Source organism: Vitis riparia, chromosome 12 (genome assembly GCF_004353265.1).
Source record: "Vitis riparia cultivar Riparia Gloire de Montpellier isolate 1030 chromosome 12, EGFV_Vit.rip_1.0, whole genome shotgun sequence".
NCBI classification, from domain to species: Eukaryota; Viridiplantae; Streptophyta; class Magnoliopsida; order Vitales; family Vitaceae; genus Vitis; species Vitis riparia.
The window spans coordinates 11,122,728-11,142,870 of NC_048442.1; the positions used below are offsets into that span (position 1 = coordinate 11,122,728).

The following is a 20,143-nucleotide window of genomic DNA, read 5'->3' on the forward strand; positions in this document are numbered from 1 at the left end:
CCGGTAATCTATACACATTCGTAGGGACCCATCATGCTTCTTCTGAAATAAAACCGACGCGCCATAGGGAGCCTTGGATGGTTGGATGAACCCCGCATCTAGCAACTCCTTGAGTTGTCTCCTTAGCTCCTCTAACTCGAATGGTGCCATCCTATATGGCCCCATAGCAGGGGCTTGGCTCCCGGCTCCAACTCAATCTTGTGATCTTCCTCTCTCCTAGGAGGAAGTCTCTTAGGCAACTCGGGCGGCATCACGTCCTTGAACTCATCAAGGACTCCCTCGATTTCCTTAGGCATGGGTTCTCCCGACCCATCATCCTTTTCTTCCTTAAGGGTGGCGAGGTAGGTCACCTCTTCCCTCTTTAACCCCTTCTTTACTTGCATAGCGGATAGCATAGGGGTCTTGAGCGTACCTTCAGTGACCGTAGGGACCATGCATGGCTTCTCCTCCTCTAGGATAGCCATTGAGCGTAAGAAAGGTAGTGGCACGGCCTTCACCTTCTGTAGGAAGTCCATTCCTAGCACCATCTTGAAGTCGTCCATGGGTGCCACTATGAAGTCGACCCTTCCTTCCCACGAGCCGATGTGCATAGTCACCCCACGAGCTACTCCATGTGATGGCTTGGCAGCTGAATTGACTGCCTTGAGCCATCCTCCTTCCTTGGATGCTTGGAGCTCCAACCTTCTTGCCTCGTCTTCCGAGACAAAGTTGTGAGTGGCACCTGTGTCCACCAGGGCCTTGGTGGCCTTCCCATTGACAAGGGCTTCCACATACATCAGCCCTTTGCTTTGAGGCGTCTTAGGCAACGGCTTGGCCTTAAGGGCATTTAGGAGCTACAACGATCCCACCTTAGCATCGCCTTCCTGCTCCTTTTCCTCGATCATAGCATTTAAAGCCTTCCTCTTAGGACAGTCCCGTGCCCAGTGCGGACCATCGCATAGGAAGCAATTAGTCCTGGGCGTGAACTCCTTCCGCTTGTCCTTGCCTTTGCCATCCTTGCCACTAGGGCCTTTGCTTGATCCTTCCTTAGAAGTATGGCCTTGCGACCTCTTGTCTCCCCCACCTTTGGCCTGGTTCCCCTTGGATGGTGGCTTGGGCTTGGAGGAGTCTCCCCTTCTATAATCCACCAAGGACTCCGCTACTGCCATGGCCGTGGCTAGGTCTTGGACACCACGCCTCCTCAACTCTTGCTCGGCCCAACTTTGTAAGTTGTCCATGAAGTTAAACAATAGCTCCTCCTCAGCCATGTTAGGTATCTCAAGCATAAGCGTAGAGAACTCCTTGACATACTCACGGATCGAGCCCGTGTGCTTGAGACGCTTGAGACTCTTCCTTGCTAGGTAAGCCACATCTTCGGGATAGAATTGCCTCTTGATCTCTCTCTTAAAGGCATCCCATGTGTCTATGGTGCACGTCCCTCTCTCTATGTCGGTAAACCGTCGACGCCACCATAGAGTAGCATTATCAGTGAGGTAAAGGGTCGCGGTGCGTACCTCAGTGGCTTCATCCATTAATGCAATGGCCTCAAAGTAACGCTCCATGTGCCACAAGAAATTATCAAGCTCCTCCGCATCCCTCTTGCCACTGAACGTGTGTGGCTTGGGCACCTCCACCCTAGGTGCCTCATGAGTGGCCATGACTCGTGCTGACACCGCAGTCTTGTAGATGGCCAGCTCTTGACGAATTTCTTGGTCTCGGGCATCCATGCGTGCAACCAAGGCCTCCATCCTTGACTCTACACTAGCGAACATGGTCATGACCTTGTCTTGGAAGGACATGAACTCCTCGTGTGACACCGGCTGAACTTGTGAGCCTAGCACCCCCTCGCGAAGGTCTTGGATCTGCTCCCTCAAATCCTCTAATCCCTTCTCCATGCCTTGCTCGATCAAGTCCACCCCTTCCCGGGTGTCTGCCATGGCTAGCTCCACCTTGGCTAGCCTTGCCTCTATGTTGGCTAAGGCGTCACGAGACTTATCCTTCCTACCTCGGCCCCGTGCAGTATGCTCGGTCTCCCTCCCACGGGTTTGCTCACTAGTCTCATCCATGTTGGAGCCCGACATGCTTCCTTTGTTATGCCCACTTCGTAACCGCGCTCTGATACCACTTGTCACGGACTTAGTCGTTCACTAAGCTCGTGCGGCACTTAGGCAAGTCAAGACGCTTGATCTTGCTAAGTCAGCCTTGATCCCCAATGCTTAGCTTGCTCGGCTAAGACACTTGCGACTCGAAAGCTTAAAAAGCTTAGTAGGCAACTCCTTAAAGAATGGAAGCTCTTTATTACTCAAAGAAGCCTTTACAAGTGCTTGGAAGCTCACTTGCTTGGTGCCTTGGCCAAATGAGGCCCTCACCTATTTATAGGCACCAATGGAACTCTCTGGAACCTTGGAGGGTTCCTTACAACTCAAGACTATTCTAGAATGTCCTACATCATTCTAGGTACAAGCCTATATACAAGTATATACAAGAGTCTTCTAGATTTCTCTAGAAAGCCCCGGACTCCTCTCGTGCCTTCCACCATGGTGTAGAATTGTGTGGATTCCTCTAGGCTTCTCTAGAACCTTCCACACTCTTCCCCCTCTAGGAGTCTCCAGAAGCTTCCTGGCTCTTATATAAGGCCATGGGGAGGCTCATTTGAATAAGCTTGTGACATAAAGCCTCATTTAGTAAGATGGGAGTTGGTGTGTTTATGTAAGAAGAAAGGAGGTTTGGGGGTCAAATGCCTTTCCATTCTCAACAAGGCTCTTCTTGCTAAATGGAATTGGCGTTTCGCAAATGAGAGAGAGGCTTTGTGGAATCAAGTGATTAGAGGGAAGTATGGAGAAGATAGAGGGGGTTGGTGCTCTCAGGAAGTGAGAGAGGCTCATGGTATGGGGTTGTGGAAAGGAATAAGGATGGATTGGGAGTTGGTGAGTGATAGGATGGTTTTCATTGTTGGTAACGGGGGGAGGGTGAGATTTTGGAGGAATAGATGGTGCGGGGATTCTCCTTTGTGTATGTCTTTTCCTTCTCTTTTTGCTTTGACTGTTGAGAAGGAAGCGTGGGTGGCAGATATTTGGGACCCTTTGGCTGAGGAGGGTTGGAACCCCTGTTTTTTAAGAGCTTTCAATGATTGGGAGGTAGAGGAGGTGAAAAGATTTTTGGAGCGGCTACATGGTAAGAGAGTTATTGAGGATGTGGAGGATATGGTGTCCTGGACTGAAACTAAGAGTGGTAAATTCTCGGTCAAGTCTCTCTATGTTGCCCTTGAAGCGGGTTGTTCATCTATGTTTCCTTCAAGCTATATTTGGAATGTGAATGTGCAGCCTAAGATTAGTTTCTTTGCATGGGAGGCTACGTGGGGCAAAACCTTAACCTTGGATATGGTCCAGAAAAGAGGACGGGCATTGGCAAATAGATGCTTTATGTGTCTTGAGAAAGAGGAGGTCATAGACTATCTTCTCCTTCATTGTTCAAGAACAAGGGTTTTATGGGATCCACTTTTTACTTTATTTAGGGTGTCTTGGGTGTTGCCTTCTTCAGTTAGAGAGACCCTTCTAAGTTGGCATGGTTTTTTCGTGGGCAAAAAATGCAAGAAGGCGTGGAGAGTTGCTCCTCTTCACATTTTCTGGACGGTTTGAAAGGCGAGTAATAGATTGACATTCAAGGATGATATGTTGTCAATTCAGCGACTGAAATACTCTTTTATCCTTTCTTTTTAGTCTGAGACTAAGTTGTTCATAGATGATTGCCCTCTAACTATAGCTAATTTTATTGATTGGTTGGGCTCTAATTAGGATTGTGTTGTTGGGCTATCTTTGTTTTTTGGCCTTGTTGGAGGCGGGTGTATAGGTGTTGTATACCTTGAGTCGCTTTTTTAGCGTCTCTTTTATATATGAAATCTTATTTACTTATCAAAAAAAAAAGTATGTATAAGAGGTCTTTCCCACAAAATACAAAACCTAATCAAAGTAAGACTATTCTCGTCCACTAAACAAGGAAAACTACAAATAAAAGACATGTACAAAAATATCTCAAAAACCACAATCAATTCTCTCAACATTATACACCCCTTTCAAAATATACATACATACATACATACATATATATATATATATATATATATATATAAAAGAGGTCTTTCTCATAAAATACAAAACCTGATCAAAGTAAGATTATTCTCCTCCACTAAACAGGAAGAACTACAAATAAAGGCATGTACAAAAATATCTCAAAAACCACAATCAAACTCTCTCAACATTATCCACCCCCTTCAAATTACAAACCAAAAGCCAACTAAGTTGAATAACATTTGTTAACTACATTTCATCGATGGACATAAGGAGTTGGTCCAAAGTCCTCTATTTTGGCCTTGTGTTTTTGGCCCCTTGCTTTCATATATATATATATATATATATATATCATATTTTCCTTTAAATACAATAAATAAATTTGGGAAAATTGAGATAAGATGTAACAAAATAAAAAAATAAATAAAAATTGATAGGTAAATTTTTGTCCCCATTGGGACTTGAACCCACCTCACACAAACCCTCCCCATCCCTTTACCACTTGAGTCAGGCCTCAAGAGCATAACAAAATAAAAATATTTGAAAAATTATGATTAACTTTTTGCTTTTTGAATTCACATAAATTTATTTGAAATGTTTCAATATATAACATTTATCAATTAAATAAAATAAAAAATACAACATATGGTATTGGAAATTGAGATGATGACATTTGAACAAGATGAAGTTCTTTGAAAGGGTTAACGTAGAAAAGAGTTATGATATTAGGGTTTCATATTAGGAACTTAATTTGTAGATAATATTTGTGATTCCATAGGTTAATTAGTTATTATTTAATTATGTTGCATTTAATATTTAGAAAATAAAAGATTTTCTTATTGTTTAGTATGGTTATAAATGTAATTTTCCGTTAGGAGTCTCTTTATATGAATTAAAATGTGTTTTAATCTTTTCGTTTCTTTGAAAAAGATAAAAGTTAGTCACATTTTTCAAATATTTTTATCTTGCTACACCTTATCCTAATTTTCCCAATAATTTTGCTTCCTATAGATAAGCGTTCAAAGGTCTTTAAACAACATAACTCAAAACCATAACTTTCAATATTAATTTCGTTTTTTACCTATCAAAAAAATATATATTAATTTCAGTTTTTGTCAAATGATAACCAAATCAATAGGAGTTTTATTTTGAAGATTCCATTGTAATTAGAAGATTAAATCAGAAAAAGACATGCTCCAACATTCTAAGCTAGTGTGGGGCTCTTGGGCACCTTTAATGGTTGGTTTTTTTGCTTCAAAGGCGGTTTGGGAAAGGTTCTTAACCTTAGATCAACTTAAGAGAAGAGGATGGTTGTTAGCCAACTATTGTTGTATGCATGAAATCAGAAGAATCTGCTGATCACTTGCTAATCCATTGTGGAAAGGCAAGGGTCTTTGGCATATGTTATTTTCTCTCTTTGGTTGTTCTTGGGTCCTCCCATTCTCTATGAAAGATTTGCTAAAGACTTGGCTTGGGAGTTTTGTTAGCAAAAATAGAGAAAAGATTTGATGGACAACCTCTCTTTGCTTGTCTTGGATTCTTTGACAAGAGGGGAATTGAAGATACTTTGATGGAATTCAATATTCAGATCAAGCTTTAAAGGACTCTCTTATTTGTACCCTTTTCCACTGGACTTGCCTACATATTCGAGAGGGTCTTAATTCCTTGTTAGATTTTATTGGCTGGTTGTGTGTCAGTGGGAGGGTGTCTTCTATGCTCTTTTGAGGTGTTTCTATTTTGTTGGCTCCCTCTGTATACCTCCTGTGAACTTGGGGTGCACCCCCTTGTTTTTATTTGGTGCCTTTAATATATTTTTGGTTGCCTATCAAAAAACAAAAAATTGTCTTAATGGCCATAGAGCAAACATGGAGAAAAAAATTCCCAAGGTTTCAAGAGAAACAACTAAGACATATAGTTCTTTGAGCTATTATGGTGGCTTTCCTGTTTTGTGGTTTTGTGTCCTTTAGATTCTGGCTGCCTATTCCAGCCTTAATTGGCTTCTATTTTAACTACCAATTTGGCCCACACCTATACAAGCCTTTTAGACCACCTAACTGGCTACATACATACATGACCACCTAACTGGCTACCTACATACCTACCTACCTACCTACCTACCTACCTACCTACATACATACATACATACATATATATATGTAATGTATATGGATGCCAACACCAAGAAACAACGAGGAAGAGGAAGTACACAATGAGGAGGAGCTTCCACACTCAACTTCACCCCAGCACACTCTCCTTTCCTATCTCTCCGAGTGGACAACATTTGTTTGAGTTAACAACAGAAGAAAAATCCAGCAAAATCAAAATCATAAGTTTTGTACTCTTTTCCTCCTGCAAAAGAATAAAAACGACAAAGGAAATTCTGTGTTGCACTAAGAATTTAAAGTAATACAAGTTGACAATAATATATGATTCATTATCCATTACATACATCATATTCTTGCCTTTTTCATGAAGCATTGATTAACAGTAAACTAAATTTCTAGTCACTAATCTGACAACATGTTCAAGGGTAGCATCTTATCATACCTCAAGCCAACTTCAATTGCAAAACTTATATATAATACAAAATATCAATCAAATCAATATAGTGAAAGATGAATTGTTGAATTGAACTCAGTTAATCATCCCAATGGAAAAAAATCAACCAGGTAGTTCACCACTTAGGGTCAACTAGCCATTTTGACATCTCTAGTTAGAGAAAAGAACCTCTGTTACCTAGGTTTCAAACAATTGCTTTTGCTGAGTGATTTCATAGCACGACAATAATTGAACTCCACTTAGACTTCACTTCAGAATTTTTTTTCACTAGAATCTCTGTTTAAGAGAGGTTAATGACTATCCTTTCATTTGCTTAATTATCCATCAGTAGAAGTTAAACTAAACTTGCTGTCTATAAATTCTCTTTAATCTTTGCTATAAGGGGAGGGAGTTCGTTTTTTGTTTCCCCTATATCGAAAGGAAAAAAAAAAACACTTCTTGCTTCAGATCCTTTCTCACCTAAGCACTTGTTTGCTAAAAAATGAAGCTGATACCTTGGGGATCTTACATCATCAGGTAGAATAGCATGTCCACTTTTTTTTTTTTTTTTTTGAACAAAAGTGGATGGTATCCACCTGTAGGATAAAGAAACATTTATTGACTTGAAAAACATAACATCAATTGAGAGGACAAAAAAACCAAATTTAATAGTTAAAGCAATTATTGAACCTATCCACAAGACATGTCAAGTACCGTGCATTCTTGAAATGTAAAATTCCTCAATTGACTTGTTACCTGTTGCACATAGAAGACAACCACCAAGGGCATACCAGGCTTTAGTCGAGTTCCTCTTGAAGAAGTAATAGATGTGAACAGGATTAAATGCCATTAAGACACGACTGTCATATTTTACAAGGTTGTAGATCCCAATTCCAGCGAGAGAACAAAACCATATGAATAAAGCAGGACCTACAGCAAGTCCCACTTTACTTGTCCCAAACTTCTGTACACTGAACAAAATTATAAGGAAGGCAACTGCAATCATCACCACTTCATCTGCATATGACACAAAAAAAAAAAAAAGAAAAAAAAAGAGAGAAAAGGAAAAAGAAATGCAGAAATTATTAATATGGCCAGATTGATTACATATAAAATTAAAATCAGAAATGCATACACTACAACTCAAAAATACACTACTGTATCTGAGAAAAAATATTGGAAAAGGGGGAAAAATGAAATGGACAATTTATTAAAATGGCAAGATTCATCTAATGAAAATTGAAATCACAAAGGCACAAGCAACATAATTTAAAGAAAAATAGAAACTAAGAGTATAGATATGTCCAAACCACTTCAACAGCACATCCACATATGCAAAATGAAATACAAATATGCTCATTTTACCTCAAATTTTGAACATACAAGGCTATAAGAGAGTAATCTGGTTCTAGTTAGGAGATGTGAAATCTATAACCTGCAACTTAACATAGGGAGTAGTCTAACCATGTATGAAACTTCAGAGCTGATAGCAACCATAGTAGGTCACTAATGTTCCAACTTAAGTTGCTGGGCAAACACAATGAACAGATGCAAGAGAAGAAAGGACAAAATCCTCAATTTCATAAGAATAATAATTACTATCACCAATATTCAGATTGGTGGACCTCCCCATCTAGCACTGGTGCAATATGGGTTTAGAAGCTGACACAGCTAGAGCATGGGATTTAGCAAACTCCTCAACTCAGGATTTATGAATGGAGCAGCATGCTTAAGATTCTACCATAACTAATTCACTGCAAAAGTTTGCTGAACTGAATTACATCTCATGAATCATATAATATATGCATGGCTAAAAGCTTAATAAACATCACAATCTATATGTACCATTAGTGGGCATCTTTTTCATTTGGTCAAATAATTAAGAACAAAAACTCTATCTGAATTGGCTGGGTTCCCCTTTTTTAATAGAAACAAACATATTAATTGCATTGAAGAGTAAATAGAAAGAAGGACAAGCAATCATTTTTTTCTTTTTAATAGGTAGAAGGACAAGTAATCGTTCCAAGGAGCACAATTGCCAATCAGAAAGTAGAAACTTATACCACTCCACAAAATACCTGCATGACTATGGGTAGAAAATGTACTATGCACACACCAGAGTTAATACACTCGGGGAGGAAAAACGCTCTATACCTCTTGGAAGAAAAATTCTTCAATGTGGTTCTATCTACATTGTCAAGATGTTTGTTGGATCATATGTGAGTTCAGATTTTCCCCTTTTCAGTGGTTGGGGGGTGGGTGGGGCATCAAATTAGGTCTTTGCATGAGTGGAAGTTCTAAAACCAATGTGCTAGAATCCTCAAGATTTTGGATGCCAAGAAACTAATAGGTTGTCTTCAAAAGAGGCAAAAAAGGAAAAACTTTAAATTAGAGCTCAATATATGGCAAAATTTGGAGGGGAATTGTAGGTGACAAATCCAAAAGCAATTTGATACAAATAAGGTTATAAAATTCCAAAAATTATTCCATAGGCTTGTGAAGTTGACAATAAATAAAATAATTACATTGGAAAGATGAATTACTGCAATCTATGGTGCTCTAATCCTTTATCATTACAGCAGTCTGCTATCTAGGTGCTCTAATCCTCACCTTAGCAGTGTCTTTGCCCTCTTGCAGCCAGTGTCAGGCCTGTTCTAGTATAGGAAGTTCTCTTTTTTTGCTCCAGGTGAGTGAGTAGACCGTAATTGTAGAGACGTGTGTAGTTAGCAATTCAAGGACAACAAATCCAATCCGTGGGAGTTACAGTACCTGTGGGGTTATTTTGGACAATCCAATGTTCAACTGGCTAAAAGTTGAATTTTTTTTTTTTTCCTTTTTGACCGTTAAAAGAACTAGCACACGAGAGACCCCCATGCTTACCACTTGACCCAAACTCATGGGATAATTAACTAATACTAAATTTTATACAGCACAAATTACTTGACTTAGACTTGGGGAATGCATTTATCTTTTGTGAGAAAATAAACATTTGATTATGAGAATGGGTGAATTGAAGAGCCCTACTGAGATAGTATCATTAATGAGAAATAGGAAGGAAATAGTAAAATTAAAATTTCAGGGTTATTTCTCTCCATGGAACAAAAGTTTACCAGTATCTTTATCTTTCTATGACAGCAATTGAGGAATGAGATGTTATGGCAAAGATATATTCCCACGTGAGTAAATATGAGCTTCAGCCTAATAATCAGCATGAAAACATGATAAGTTGATGCATGTTGATTTCTCCAACCTTCAGCAGATATGCAAGATTCTAATCATCATAGGGTATCTAATATTATCTCTTGTACCCAACAGATCCAACAAATTATGAAGCATGTTCAACAGGAACACGTTTACAGTTCATGCATGGTTTGTATCATGAAAATGGTCAAGCTAGGCCTCAGATCCTTGAATATCCACTCTCACCACCACCCCACACCCGCACCCCCTAACACACATACACATGATTACTACTAGTGCATATTACTGGTGTTAATTGATATATATTTCATACTTTTGGGTAGTAATCATTTCTTAAATACTCAATTAACATGTTTGCATTCTTGCAATGATCACTAACCACTCGTCTGAGTAGAGGAGTATTTTGAAGGTGCAATTGGTGAAAAGAAAGCAGATGAGCCAATTGAAAAGGATGGAAGTGAAGTTGTGGAAAGATGGTGAGTGAGAAAGCTTGCAATCATAGGTGTTAAAAACTTATGATACCACGATACGATGCATTTTTATGGAAATTGATATGTAATGCCATCTATATCTCATTTTAAAGTGTATCTTATGATACATATACGATACATGATACTATACGTGATATACTATACAATGATACATACAACCTCTTTCTATATTTTTTTTAAAAATCAAATTAATTTTTTTTAAAAGAATTTATTATGTTAATTGTTTAAAATATACTAAAAAATTAAAATTTGATTATAAAAAAGAGAAATAAGTAAAACAATCTTATATGAAAAGTTGCATTCTTGTTGTCAAATGCTATATTAGAAGTCAAGTAAGTTTATCTTTACAATGACTATTGGAAAAATTTTATTTGAATGGTTTGAATGTCGATAATGAAAATAATAGTGATTAGTGAATAAAAAATTTTACTTAATATATTAGTTTTTTTTAATTTATTTTTTAGTATAAAAAGGAACGATGACGAACCTAAAAAGCTAAAAATTTGAAGACGACACATAAAGGCATATATATATAACAACACAATAAGTGCATATGCCTAGTTAGAATTTAAAACAAAAAATCATAGCTAAAAATTGAAGAAGTTTATTTTTGTGGATTATGTAATGAATCTATAAATTAAAGTTATATTTTTTATGAATAAAAAGCAATATATTAAAAGAAAAAAGGCACATCAAGGACGCGCCCCAAAGTATACAGGTAGTATACAAGAGAGAGAAACAAGAACCCCTTAACCAAGGCCTAACCAATCTACAAAATCTACAAAGGAAGGGGGGCCAGAGTCAAAAAACCCCTTAGTTGGAGCCCAAAGATTACAAAGGAAAAACGATTTACACCCTTGAATCGAATGTCCCTCCTTTTCAAAAGCCCTCTTGTTTCTTTCCTTCCAAACAATCCAAAAAAGGCACAAGGGAGCTGAAAACTACACTTTCTTCCTCTCCTTTCCCACACAAGGCCCAAGCCACCCCAATAACGCCTCTCTAATTGAATAGGGGAGCACCCACGAAACCCCAAAAAGGGAAAAAAGAAAGTTCCATAAACTTCTTGTCAGCACACAATGTAAAAGGATGTGATCAATAGACTCTTCCTTTGACAGACACAAATAACATCTATTAGCCAAAGAGAACCCTCTCCTATGAATACAATCCAAGGTTAAGACCTTTTTCCATGTAGCCTCCCAAGCAAAAAAACTCACCCTCGGAGGCACCAAAGAGTTCCAAATAACTCTTGCTGAAAAATCCCCTAGTCTTTCCGATTCCAAAGCCTCATACAGAGACTTAACAGAAAATCTTCTATCCTTTGCCTTTGTCCAAACTACTTTTTTTTTATCAGAAACGAAGAAGATTATATTAATATAAGAACAAATACAGGAGAGAAAAAAGAGACAATAGAAAGAGAAAAAAACCAAGGGAAGGATGAGAGGTCCTTCCTACACAAATTGAACAAAGGATAAAACTCCCAACAATAGAACTCTAAAAACAAAGAGAAACCCCATCAATCTTCAAACTTTTGAAACGCAAACCCCAATCCAATTGAGTTGTAGAATGTTTAGAGGAACTCCTCTAAAAGATTCAGTACAAGAAGCTCATAAAGAAGAATAAAACTGGATCAAATCCCATACCATCTCTTCCGTTGTCCCTTTATCGTCAAAGATCCTATTGTTTCTCTCTTGCCACACCATCCAAATCAAAGTAAGGCAAGCAATTTGCCAAAGTGTCTTGCCTCTTAATGAGTTCCCCAAGCCTTTAAAAGTAATAACCAACATGTCCTCAAGGCTCCTTGGAGGGACCCAAACCAACCCTACTAGATTGAACAACCTGTGCCAAAGTCCAATGGTAACGGGACAATGAAGAAAAAGGTGGTCAATCGACTCTCCATTTCCTTTGCAAAGAATGCACCATTGAGGACAGAGGGCTTTGTAGGGTCTTCTCAATTGCAACTTGTCATTAGTGTTTACCTTCCCATGTGCTACTAACCAAGCAAGGGTCTTAACCTTTGAAGGGACTTTTGAGCTCCATAAAAACTTGGCGGGAAGGAACATTAAAGGATTTGAGACTTTTGACAAGGCCAAGAAAAAAGATTTCACTGAAAACAAGTCTGACGAAGACAAAGACCACGCTCTTGAATCTGAAGAAGAAGGAGAAAAAAGCACAAAATTAAGGGAGGACATTAATCTCTGAAGGAGATCAATTTTTGAATCCATTAGATTGCGGCGAAAGTTAAAATTCCAAGACAGTGGTAAGGAATTGCCAAGGACATTTGAGACAGTGAGGTTTTTCACAGAAATAACTCTGTAAAGATCAACAAATTGAGAGCACAAAGTTTGGTTTCCCCACCAAGATCTTCCCAGAACCGAATTCTCTCCCTATTGCCCACCACTAGGCGGACAAAAGGGGAGAACTCTTGGAAAACTTGAGCAATAGCCTTCCAAGGACATCTATGTGACCATCTAACCACCGTGTTGGCGTCCCATCCATTAGGATGTGTCCCATATATACTCGCAATAACCTTATGCCAAAGACCGCTCCTTTCTCTAGGGAACCTCCAAAGCCATTTCCCTAAGAGAGCAATATTTCTCATAGAAGTCTTCCCAAAGCCCAAACCTCCCAACTCCTTTGGTCTACTAACAACCTCCCATCTGATAAGGTGATATTTCTTCCCTTCCCCCGCCCCAGACCAAAGAAAATCCCTTTGCATCTTCTCAATCTTTGAAGCTATTGATACTGGGATTTTAAAGAGGAAGAGGAAGTAGCTAGGGATGTGAGACAGACAAGACTGAATTAAAGTAATCCTCCCTCCCAAAGACAAATAGGCCTTTTTCCACCCATCCAGCCTCCTCGAAATTCTCTCAACCACTGGATCCCAAAAGCCTATTGTCTTTGGGTTCCCTCCCAAAGGAAGGCCTAAATAAGACAAAGGTCACTCTGACACTCTGCAATCCAAAACCGAAGCCAAACTAGACAACAGCTCCTGCCTAGTGTTAATACCTGAAATGGTGTTTTTTTCTAAGTTGATTTTTAAACCAGATACTTGCCCAAAAACCAAAAGGATAATCTTGAGGTTTTGAAGATGATGCAAAGAGGCTTTAGAGAAAAAGATGGTATCATCAGCAAACTGTAACAAAGACACTCTAGTCCTATCCCTCCCCACAAAAAAACCCTCAGTTATCCCAGTTTCCTCTGCTCTAATCATCAACCTACTTAGAACATCTGCTACTAGAGTAAAAAGGAAAGGAGAAAGAGGGTCTCCCTATCTCAAACCTCTAGAGGCCTTAACCCAACCCTTTGCATTCCCATTAACTAGGATTGCAAAACTAGATGAAGACAAACAGCCCCTCATCCAAGATCTCCATTTCTGGCTGAACCCTTTCCTTTGAAGCACGTGATCTAAAAAGCCCCAATCCACATGATCATAGGCCTTCTCAAAATCAATTTTGAAGACTACCCCTTCCTCCCCTGACCTTCTTTTCTCATCCACCACTTCATTGGCTATCAATACAGCATCCAAAATTTGTCTCCCTTCCACAAAGGCTCCTTGAGAGCCAAAGATTGTTTCATGTAGAACTTTGCGTAAACGCCCTGATAAGACCTTAACAATTATCTTGTATAAACTTGTAACCAAGCTAATAGGTCTATAATCTGAGATTTTAAAAGTTTGGCTTTTCTTAGGCACCATAGCAATGAATGTTGCATCTGTACTTTGATTTATTACCCCCTTAGTGTGGAACTCAAAAAACACCCTCATAAGATCCTCTTTTATCACATCCCAACACTCTTGATAAACTGCTATAGTAAAGCCATCAGGGCCAGGGGCCTTTTCCTTATTCAATTGGAAAACTGCCATTCGAACCTCCTCTTCAGAAAATGGTCTTTCCAACCAAACTACACTCTCTCCAGAAATAGGGGCCCAATCAATCCCTTCAATCCTCCAAGAGTCACCTTCAGGTTTGGAATAGAAATTCCCAAAGAAATTTACAATCTCCTCAGAAATAACCTCAATGTTACTTAAAGTCTCCCCCCTCTCAGAAATCAGAGACTTAATGAACTTCCTACTTCTTTTTCCAGTGGTCACTCTGTGAAAAAACTTAGAGTTGCAGTCCCCTTCTTTAATCCACTTAACCCTAGATTTTTGTCTCCATTGAACCTCTTCCTTTAATAACAAATCCTCTAGCTCCTTCCTTCTTAAGGTCCTTTCCGAAACCAGATCAAGATTTAAATTCCCTTCTTGTTCAATTAAATCAATTTTGCCTAAGTCCGAAAGAATGTGCTTTTTCCTCTCTCTTAAATCTCCAAAGGCCACTATATTCCCCTCTTTCAACTTTGATTTAATAAACTTTAGTTTCCTCATAAACTTGTGACCTTCCCAACCTTCAACCGTACACTCTTGCCACCAATCTCTAAACTTCTCTTTAAACTCAGGATGGAGCAACCACATATTCTCAAACCTAAAAGGAGTCGGTCCCCATTTTAAAGGATTAGTTTCCAAACAAATTGGGCTATGATCAGAGATCCATCTAGGAAGGGCCTCTTGAATACTTTGAGAGAAAAAAGAATCCCACTCAAAAGAGAACAAAAACCTATCCAATCTCTTGCAAATAGGATCCACTTGCATGTTTGACCATGTAAAAGCCGCATTCCTTAGAGGGGGATCCAACAAACCACTCTCCCTTATAAACTCGTCAAAACACCTCATGTTGACTGTTAACCTAGAGTCACCCATCTTCTCAGATATCCTCCTGATAACATTAAAATCCCCTCCTACGCACCACCTTGGGAAAGTCAGACCATACAGGTCTTGAAGCTCCAACCAAAAGTCCTTCCTCCACAAAGGCTTATTCGGGCCATACACTGAGGTTAACCAAAAAGACCCTTCCTCATTAGAGTTCAACTTTACAGTTACAGAGAAGGATCCTAACACCTTCTCTGTACACTTGAACTTAATTGAATCCCACAAAATCACAATCCCCTCCGAAGCCCCACAAGCAGGAAGAGCAGCCCACTCCAGACTTCTGCCTTTCCAAACACTGCTCACAAACCTCCTATCCCAAATTTCTCGCTTTGTTTCCTGAAGCATCACCACATCTGGGTTTCGAGTACTTAAAAACCTTCTCATAGTCCTCCTTTTCTTCCTAGATCCTAATCCTCTTGTATTCCAACTTAAGATCTTCATGAAAGCAAAAAACAACCCAACACAACCAGCACCCAGTACTAATCCTCTCCTCGAGTTCCAGAATCATTTTTCCTCTTTCTTCTGGAATAAACCTTGTCCGCAGAGAGAGCACTCTTGTTCTCTCCTTCCACACCTTTTCCATTATCCCTAACAATTCTAATCCTCAAACTCTCTAAAACCGACTGAACCTTGACCATCTTCCTAGGCGTAAGTCCCTCAACCTGAAAACCTTCCAATGGGAGGGTGGAAGGTTCTAGCTCTGGGGGCGAAGCCTCACCTGAGACACCATGCTCCTCAGGGTTACTGAGTGTTTTCCTAAGGAAAGGCCGATCTTTAAATTTTTGGTTAGAGGTTTCTAGGGGAAACACCACACCTTCAGAACAGGACGCACCACCACGACGGCTGATATTCACAACAGGAGAGATAAAAAAGGAACCACGCTGAACGGCAAAGCTTGACTCCAACGGAAACGAAGAAAAAGGCTGACAACGAGAAGGATGAACCAAAGAAACAGAGGATTCGGGAAGAAATTTTGGCTCAAAAGCCCTAACCAAAGGAAGATCCCGCTCGGATACAGCTAAGAAAGGAGGACGCACCTTATTGACCAATTTGCATTGCGAAATCCCCTCTTCTCCCTCTGTCTCGCCGGTAAAAGCTTTGGATGTTTCTAAACCAGGAGAAAGATCGCTCTTACTGGAGCGAGATTTGCCCCGAAAAGTGTCTCGATTTGCCTTCGATGAGCCACCTCCTTCTAAGTTACGCTTCGGGGTAGAAGACGCCTCCTCTAATCTCGGCGGCCAACTTCTTGCTATGCGCCTTACGGAGACTGAGGATCCTTTTGGCTTTGACGACTCTTGAGGATGACCTTTCGGCATTATTTTCTTTGCAGTGAACCCTGGTCGTAGGAGCTTTGAAGACGAAGATGCATCTGGGCCACCATTAGAGGAACCTTCGTGGGCTGGACCCGCTAGGGGCCCAAAATCTTTCGCCCCAAATTGGGCCCAATCAGAACAGGCTTTAAAGGCGTCTGGTTTTGTTGACCCGACGTTGCTTCCCACCGTTGGGCCCAACATCCACCTTCCCTTTCCTTTCTCCCCCTTAGACGATTTTGAATCTGAAGAACGAGAATGGGAATGATGACGAGGCCTCCAGCTACGGCACTCATTGGTCCTAGCAGTAACTCGCAACCCCTCAGCGATCTGTGGCTTCTGAAAGACGCAACCCCCGCTAACCTCAACTCGTCCTTGCTGCGATTTGACTCAGGCCTGAGAGGGGCTTCTCCGTCATCTTCTCCGGTGACTGTAACTGCAACCATGTATGTCCAATCTCCATCTTCTACCTCTAGTAGCGCTGGAAGCACGACATTTGGAAGCATCTCCACCCACAATGTTACCTTCATCAAATCAACAAGCTTCAACGATTTCCTCGCCACCTTCGTTACCCTCCCCCACTTCTGCAAAATGTGTCTCAGCTGCGCCTCATCCCACAGATGGAAAGGAAGGCCTCTTAGTTCCAACCACCCCCGTCTAAATTTTCCATTAACGACTGAGTTCTCTTTTGGCAACCATCTCCTCAGAGCAATAACCTCTCCTCTCGCTGTGAAGCTCCCTTGATCTTGAATCCACTGAGCTCTCCTTGCAGAATCCACAAAAAAACCCCCTTTGTAAGCATAAATGGGTGTTACAGACACCATTCCTTTCATACCCACCCTTCTCGCTATAGCTTTTCCAACATCACACCAGTCTCGTATTTTTCCTTTGCTTTCACAAACTATAGCTCTTGCCCATTTTCCAACTAGCATCTCTACACCATTCCTAGGTCCTTTCTCTGCAACCACATCAGCATAGGACCACTCACCTCTGTACATTCCTTTGCTCTCTTGAGGCTTTTTTTGCTTCTCCTTCGAAACTCTTTCAGCTTGAACAGAGAAATCTTGGATTGAAACAATCGCCTTCCTAAGATTTTCCCACCCATAGCCTTTAACACCTTCGGGAACAACTAAAACCAAAGGTTTTCTCTTTGCAACGAATTCTGTGATTTTCATATATCTCCCTCTGCTATTAAAACATATCTCCATCAGATGAGTCCTAGTCTTGCCCCTCATCTTTCGAATGAAACCCCTGGAAGCCTCTAAATCCACAACTTTCTTCAACTGCTCCAATAACCAACCCGACTCCTCCTCTCCAAAACCTAAAGAAACCACAAAACCTCGACTTCTCTCTGTTATTGAAATCCACGTTCCCCCATTAAAACCTTCAGACTTTACCTGGAAAACCTTTCTCTCCACTACAAACGACTGATTTCGAATCATCTCTCCACTTCATCAACTCTCATAGCACCCTACAAGTTGAGGAATTTCCCTTTTCTCACATAGGCATCCCTTACCTCAAATTTGATATGATAATGTCCTACCTTTGTCCAAACTACTTGATCTTCCACATCACTATAAACCCTCCTCCCTTGCAGCCTTAATAGAAAACGCTCCACATCGAACACTTCCCAATCATTAAGCCGCCTAGAGAACCTAAGAGCCCACACTCCCCCACCAGAATGGCTCCACACATCCTCCACCCAAGCCTCCTTAGCCAAGGGTATGGCAAATAGAGAGGAAAAAGAAGTACACAAAGGATTGTCTCCACACCACTTGTCCTTCCAAAATCTAACCCTTCTACCATTCCCCACAGAATAAACCATATTGTCACCTATCACATCCCAAACTCTCCTAATCGCTTTCCACAAACCAACCCCAAAACTACCTCTCACAACACAAGACCTCCATCCGCCCTCTTCTTCCCCATACTTCGCACAAATAACTTGCCTCCACAAAGCTTCCCTCTCCACCGCAAAACGCCAACTCCACTTACATAAGAGGGCCTTATTCAGCAACGCTAAATTCCTCACACCCAAACCACCCTTTCATTTATCTGAACAAACAATAGACCAATCACTAAATGGGGCTTCCTCTCCAAGGCCCCACCACCCCAAAGAAAATCCCTTTGGATCAGCTCCAATCTCAAACTCACACTCCTTGGCATATAAAACAGGGACATACAGTAGATAAGCATACTGGACAGAGTGCTCCGGATCAAAATCAGTCTATCCCCTTTGGAAATATACTGTCTTTTCCAAAAGGAAAGTCTCTTCCTCAGCCTTTCCTCAACCCTGTCCCAAACTACCACCTCCTTGAAACGAGCACCCAAAGGAAGACCCAAGTAAGAAGACAGGAGCGTGCTAACCTTGCAACCAAGCTCAAGAGCCAAATCCACTACATTCTCCACTCTCCCCATCGAGATGATCTCACTTTTGTCCAAATTCACTTTCAACCCCGACATGGCTTCAAACCACATAAGAAGCCAACTCAAGTAGGACACTTGATCAATAGAAAGCTCACAGAATACTAAAGTGTCATCTGCGAACAGCAAATGAGTGATCTCCACTCCCGCACCTCCTCTACCACTGAGCTGCCACCTCGGTAAAAACCATCCCTCCTTCACTTTCTTCAACAAGCAACTAAGAGCCTCCATGACAATCACGAAAAGGTAAGGGGATAAAAGATCCCCCTGTCTCAAGCCCCGAGAACTTTGGAAGAAACCGGAGGGAGTTCCATTAATAAGGACGGAGAAACTAACAATACCAATACACCACTGAATCCAACTAATCCACTTAACTCCAAAACCCATCCTTTCCATCGACCAAAGAAGAAAACTCCAATTAAAGTTATATTTTGTTACTTTGAACTTGTCAAAACTTTAACATTCAATGTTTTCATATGATATGATATAGTTTAACTCTTTACATTCTACCATCTTCCATAAAATTGGTTATATATTACTCTATAATCCATACTTTCAATAGATATTCACACATATACATATTTTTCTATTTATTTTTCACTATATAAAAAAATTTACAATACACGATACTATATGATACACAATACAAAAAAAATAGAAAAACAATACAAGATACGTTTTACGAGCTAACAACTATGGCTATGCATATGTCAAGTTCATCCTGTGGACTAATGACTTGGGTAGTTACAAGGATGAAAGATGTTTTGTGAAGTTGCAAATGGCATGCTTGGATTCCAATTCAAGTATGCACAACAATGGGGAGTTCTTGGTAAAATGGAATGGGGTTTTACAAGCTTAATTGAGGGAGACAAACCTCTAATTTGCTTGCCTATGCAAATGGAGGAAGGATGAAAGTGGAATTCTGCACTCTATGTTTTTTCACACACCTATGCAAGCATCAATGCTATTCTTGGTTACCATTCCAAGCTCATTAGAGAATGCATTAAAAAGAGGGTCATGCTTTGTTAGTTTGACACACCCATGTGAAGGTGATCTTTAGTGCTTGAATGGCTATCCCAACAGCCATAGCCGCATTTTCGGGGATTTAGAGATTCATCCATGTGAGGAAGGTGATTGCCATATGAGGTTCCATTTGAAGTTGCATTTGAGTGGAGGAAGAAGATGACCAAGGCTGTGATGCATCTGGACAGTCAGTGCAAAGTTGATTCATGCTTAAGATGTATTGAATTTCCTTTTAAGATTATTGGTGATGCAATTGGAAGAGATATGGAGTGTCTCAAGATGGATCATGGCTGAGAATGATGGGTTTAAGGGTTTTTAAGGGAATTTATGGATTGATCTTTTAAAGGAGACAAAATTCAGGTT

General features: G+C 40.3%; 1 protein-coding gene across 4 annotated transcripts in view; it reads right to left on the reverse strand.

The window, feature by feature from the left end:
- LOC117926641 (potassium transporter 7) overlaps window positions 1–20,143 on the reverse strand; it is a 73,209-nt gene that overhangs the window by 42,946 nt on the left and 10,120 nt on the right. For all 4 annotated transcript variants that reach the window (XM_034845822.1, XM_034845821.1, XM_034845820.1 and 1 more), the window contains exon 5: window positions 7,341–7,601. In XM_034845822.1, the coding sequence (XP_034701713.1) occupies window positions 7,341–7,601 (261 nt within the window). The remainder of the gene's footprint in view (window positions 1–7,340; window positions 7,602–20,143) is intronic.